Here is a 4767-nt window from a genome sequence, read left to right as displayed (position 1 = left end):
CCCCTCCCCCGCTCGCTGGCCGCGCGGCCGGGCATTTTTTACGCGTGGACACCGGACACCAGGCTGGGGCGGCAGCGGCGGCGGCCGAGGCGGGGCCGGGCCGGGCCGGGTCGGGCGTCGGGGCCACACGTCCGTCCGCGGGTCGCCGGGGGCTGCGCGCGCCATGGAGCCCGGGTGCCCGCCGCCCTGCGGCTGCTGCGAGCGGGTGGTGCTCAACGTGGCCGGGCTGCGGTTCGAGACCCGGGCCCGCACGCTGGGCCGCTTCCCGGACACGCTGCTCGGGGACCCGGTGCGCCGCAGCCGCTTCTACGACGGCGCGCGCCGCGAGTACTTCTTCGATCGGCATCGGCCCAGCTTCGACGCGGTCCTCTACTACTACCAGTCTGGTGGGAGGCTGCGGCGGCCGGCGCACGTGCCGCTCGACGTCTTCCTGGAGGAGGTGGCCTTCTACGGGCTGGGCGGCGCGGCACTAGCGCGCCTGCGCGAGGATGAGGGCTGCCCCTTGCCTACCGAGCGCCCCCTGCCCCGCCACGCCTTCGCGCGCCAACTCTGGCTGCTCTTCGAGTTCCCCGAGAGCTCGCAGGCGGCGCGCGTGCTCGCCGTCGTCTCGGTGCTTGTCATCCTCGTCTCCATTGTCGTCTTCTGCCTCGAGACGCTGCCCGACTTTCGCGACGACCGCGACAACCCGGGGCTTGCCGCGGTGGCCGCCGCTGGCCCGGTAAGGGGGCGGGGCCTGAGCGTGGTGGGGCGGGGTTTAGGAGGAGGTGGGTCGCGTCCACGGGGTCCTGGCCAATCATAAGGTGGGGTAAGGGGCACTGGGAGGCGGGGCTTATCAGGAAGGTGGGGTCTGGCCGTGGGTGGGCGGGGCATTGGGGTTGGAAAACCAAACGAATCAGAATGCCGGGCGAGGGGCTGTGCGTGCTAAGTTGCTTCAGTCGTGTCCGACTCTTTGCCACCCTAAGGACTGTAGCCAGCCAGGCTTCTCTGTCCGTGGGATTTCCCAGGCAAGAATACCGGAGTGGGTTGCCATTTCCTTCTCCAGAGGATCTTCCCCACCCTTGGATCGACCCTGTATCTCTGAAGTCTCCTGCACTGGGAGGCAGGTTCTTTACCTCTAGCACCACCTGAGAAGCCGTGAGAGGGGCAGCAACCCAGGGACAGCGCCCGACTAGGGGATTCTACCATTAAAAGCTGGGCTGGGGAAGGGAAATGTATATAGCTTAATGGGGCGGGACCTGAGGATCTGAATAGGAGGACCTGCTTATCAGAAGGCGAGCGTTGAGGTAGGTGAGAAACCCGGCCTGTGGAGGGCAGGAGGAAAGGTGTATTAAGAAATCAAAACTGAGGGGTAAGGAGAAACTGAAAAATCGGCCGTCTGTGCAGCTGGCAGTAACCAATGGAAAGGATGGACTGGAGGCACTGAGGGCTGGGATCTGAAGAAAGCCACCTAGGGAGATGGAGATAGAGGGATGGGGGGCCTGAGGGCTGGGGTAAGAGGCCTCCATCGTAAAGAAAGTTGAACTGAGGTTAGTGAGAGGAGGAGCCCGGGTTTTGGCATTAAAGATAAGGTCTTCAACCATCATGGTCTAGGCTGGGTTTGGGGAGGCCGGGGCATAAGGGAGTGAGGCAAGGACTGGGACCCTCCCCGTCTGGAAGTTCAACGCTGGGAGCGGGATTTCGGAAGGGATGAGGTTGATCTCCACTCTAGCATCGTTTCAGGAGACCCTGCCAGTGAAGGATCAGGGATCCTAAAGTCAGCCTTACAGGGATGATCCCTGAGGTCCTGTCCTGGTAGGAAGGGTCTGCCAACTGGGTCAGCGGGGTTCTGGAGACAGAGGCTATTGGCCAATTTGTAAAGAAGTAGTTGAATATTTAACCCGCAAATATGGCCGTTCCAGTGTGTCCCAGCCCTGGCATGGTCCTTCCTGAATCCCTTCCTCCCTGCAGTTCCCGGCTCGGCTGAATGGCTCCAGTCCAGTGCCTGGACCCCCGCCTCGCTTGCCCTTCGATGACCCGTTCTTTGTGGTGGAGACTCTGTGCATCTGTTGGTTCTCCTTCGAGCTGCTGGTGCGTCTGGCGGCCTGCCCAAGCAAAACAGCCTTCTTCAAGAATGTGATGAACCTCATCGATTTCGTGGCCATCCTGCCCTACTTTGTGGCATTGGGTACAGAGCTGGCTCGGCAGCGGGGAGTGGGCCAGCCAGCCATGTCACTGGCCATCCTGCGAGTCATCCGACTGGTACGCGTCTTCCGCATCTTCAAGCTCTCCAGGCACTCAAAGGGCCTGCAGATCTTGGGCCAGACCTTAAGGGCATCCATGCGCGAGCTAGGCCTCCTCATCTTCTTCCTCTTCCTTGGTGTGGTCCTCTTCTCCAGCGCAGTCTACTTTGCCGAGGTGGATCGGGCAGACTCCCATTTCACCAGCATCCCTGAATCCTTCTGGTGGGCGGTGGTCACTATGACCACAGTTGGCTATGGAGACATGGCACCTGTCACTGTGGGTGGCAAGATAGTGGGCTCTCTGTGTGCCATCGCTGGTGTGCTGACCATTTCCCTACCTGTGCCAGTCATTGTCTCCAACTTCAGCTACTTTTACCACCGGGAGACAGATGACGAAGAGGCTGGGATGTACAGCCATGTGGACACGCAGCCCTGTGGCCCCCTGGAGGGCAAGGTCAATGGGGGGTTGGTGGATCCAGAGGTGTCTGAGCTGCCGCCTCCACTCTGGGCCCCCCCTGGGAAACACATGGTCACCGAAGTGTGAGGGACAGTTGAGGTCTGCAGGACCTCACATTTCCTTGGAGGGAGGGCGGGAAGGGAGGAGGGGAAAGTTGGGGGGAGGGTGTTGTTTCTAGGATGAACTAAGTTATGTGGTAATGAACTGGGGAACACTAAGTCTTATTGGGTCTTGAGGTGTGGATTGATAGCTCCTGTGGGTACCTCCTGAGATGACAGTGAATGGCAATGGGTTATACTGAGTTGAGATGGAGGCTCCATTGGTTTGTATTGCACTGGGTTGTGCAATGTTTGTGGAGCCTTTTGGGGTAGTGTTGAGATAGGTTTGGTCACATAGTTTTGTGAGTTTCTTGGTTCCTTGTTGGGTTGGGTTGGGTTGGGAGTCTTGTCCAACAGCATTGTGCAGGGTTCTGTGGTTTTATGAGTCCCCTGGGGCCATGTTGGATCAAGTAAGGTGGTCACCCATGGCATTGTTGGGACTGATTGTGTGTTCATGCATGATGTTGTGGAGTTGAGTTGAGACATTGGAAACTGAGTGGCTTTGTGATTCTTCTAGGGCCATGTTATTTTAGGTTCTGTGAACTTGTGAGCCATGTAGAAATACGAAGAGTCAAGTGATAGAATGTGAGCTTTCTAGGTCATATGAGATCAAGTTGGGTTGGAATGTAAATTCGTAGGAGTGTTTCAGGGTTCTGTCATGTTGAATTGCATAGCGTTATGTGGCTAGAAGTTTTCTGGGGCAACATTAAGTTGGATTGTAATGAGTTGTGTAATCATGTGAGTCTCATAGGGCTGGTTCACTTGTGTCATAAAACTGAGTTGAGTTACATCAAGGTGTGTTCGCTGAGTCCTGTAGGAATGTTGGGTTGAGTTGCAGTGTATGTATGAGGTCTATAGGGCCATGTTGGTTTGCTTGCATTTAGTGGACCTAGGGATAATAGCACTAGGAAGTAATCATGTGTCAAGGAGCAAATGTAGTGTGTGGACTCTAGGAGACCAACTGAACTGGTTTGCTCAGTGTCATCACTATAAGGGGGGCCAGGGCTGGTTTCTGTATCTGTAGATTCAGTTGGTCATGCGGAGGGCTTCTGGGTGAACTAGCAAGATGTAGATATCCCTTCCGTTTACCACATACCTGCCTTGTTTTGCCATTCAAACCAACCCCTTCTCTGTCTTCCCCTAGAGTTTTGCTTCCAGGCATGGAGATCAGAGCCACAAGGGAAGAGAAAAGGGGTAGAAACTGTACTCTGTTCAGACCTGATTGGGGGATAGAAACCCAGAGGAGGGGCAAAGAGAGCTGGGGAGGTATAGAGACCTAAGAGAGAAAGGGGAATCCAAAGAGGGAAAAAAGATCCTGAGAGGGGAAGACAGAGGCCCAGAAGGGGTGGGTATCAGGCACCCAGAATGAGAGGGACAGAAACCTAGAATTGGAAAAGAGACCAGAGCACCCCAGAGAAAGTGAACCAAAAAGGAAAAAGGCAGAAAAAGTCAGTGCCCCTGAACCCAAGAGAGATGCACCCATGGAATCACACAAAGATCCACAAGTGGGTACGCCACCCCTCCCGAGGTTCAAGAAGTGTATCAGACAAACTGCAGGGCCCGCTTTATTTCCCTGGGGAGAAACCAGCATCTCAAAGCATGGGAGTGGCTTCCCAAGGTCGTGTGGAATGTTCCAGTTGGGGGGGGGGCAGGACTTGTGGTCGGCTGCCTGACCCCATGTGTCCCCATCAGCCTGCTGATCAGCACCAGAACTTAACAGCTTCATTTCTCACAAATGAGGAAACTGAGGCTCAGAGGGGAGGGGGTTACCCAAGGTCAGAGATCTTTCGTACTAAAAGGGCATTTGGAGGAGGAGGAGGACAGTGAAATCACTAACACATATAGGGCTTCCTATGTGCCAGGTACTTGTATTAATTCAAAGTACTTGTATTAATTTATTAAAATCCATCCAGTGGTTTACAGAGACTTGTTGTTGTTATTTTTAGCTAAAGACCCCCCCCCCCCCCCCCCCCCCTTTTTTTTTTTTTAAAAT

At 55.7% G+C, this 4767-nt stretch overlaps 1 protein-coding gene across 1 annotated transcript; it reads left to right on the top strand.

The window, feature by feature from the left end:
* The first annotated feature begins 135 nt into the window (after window positions 1–135).
* On the top strand, window positions 136–3087 carry KCNA7 (potassium voltage-gated channel, shaker-related subfamily, member 7). The gene is made up of 2 exons (XM_010849592.1): window positions 136–718; window positions 1948–3087. The coding sequence occupies exons 1-2, from the start codon at window positions 164–166 to the stop codon at window positions 2761–2763; spliced, it is 1371 nt and encodes a 456-aa protein (XP_010847894.1). The 5' UTR covers window positions 136–163; the 3' UTR covers window positions 2764–3087.
* Window positions 3088–4767: the final 1680 nt, after the last annotated feature.

The sequence above is a fragment of the Bison bison genome, unplaced genomic scaffold, assembly GCF_000754665.1.
Source record: "Bison bison bison isolate TAMUID 2011002044 unplaced genomic scaffold, Bison_UMD1.0 scf7180017864285, whole genome shotgun sequence".
NCBI lineage: Eukaryota > Metazoa > Chordata > Mammalia > Artiodactyla > Bovidae > Bison > Bison bison.
Note: the sequence above shows the minus strand (reverse complement) of the source record. Positions and strands in the feature narration are given on the sequence as shown.

Bases quoted from the DNA above. Each gene is read 5' to 3' on its own strand.
- KCNA7 (XM_010849592.1), top strand. From the start codon at position 164: ATGGAGCCCGGGTGCCCGCCGCCCTGCGGCTGCTGCGAGCGGGTGGTG. The intron at 719-1,947 runs GTAAGGGGGCGG...TCCTCCCTGCAG, and splicing joins CGGTGGCCGCCGCTGGCCCG to TTCCCGGCTCGGCTGAATGG.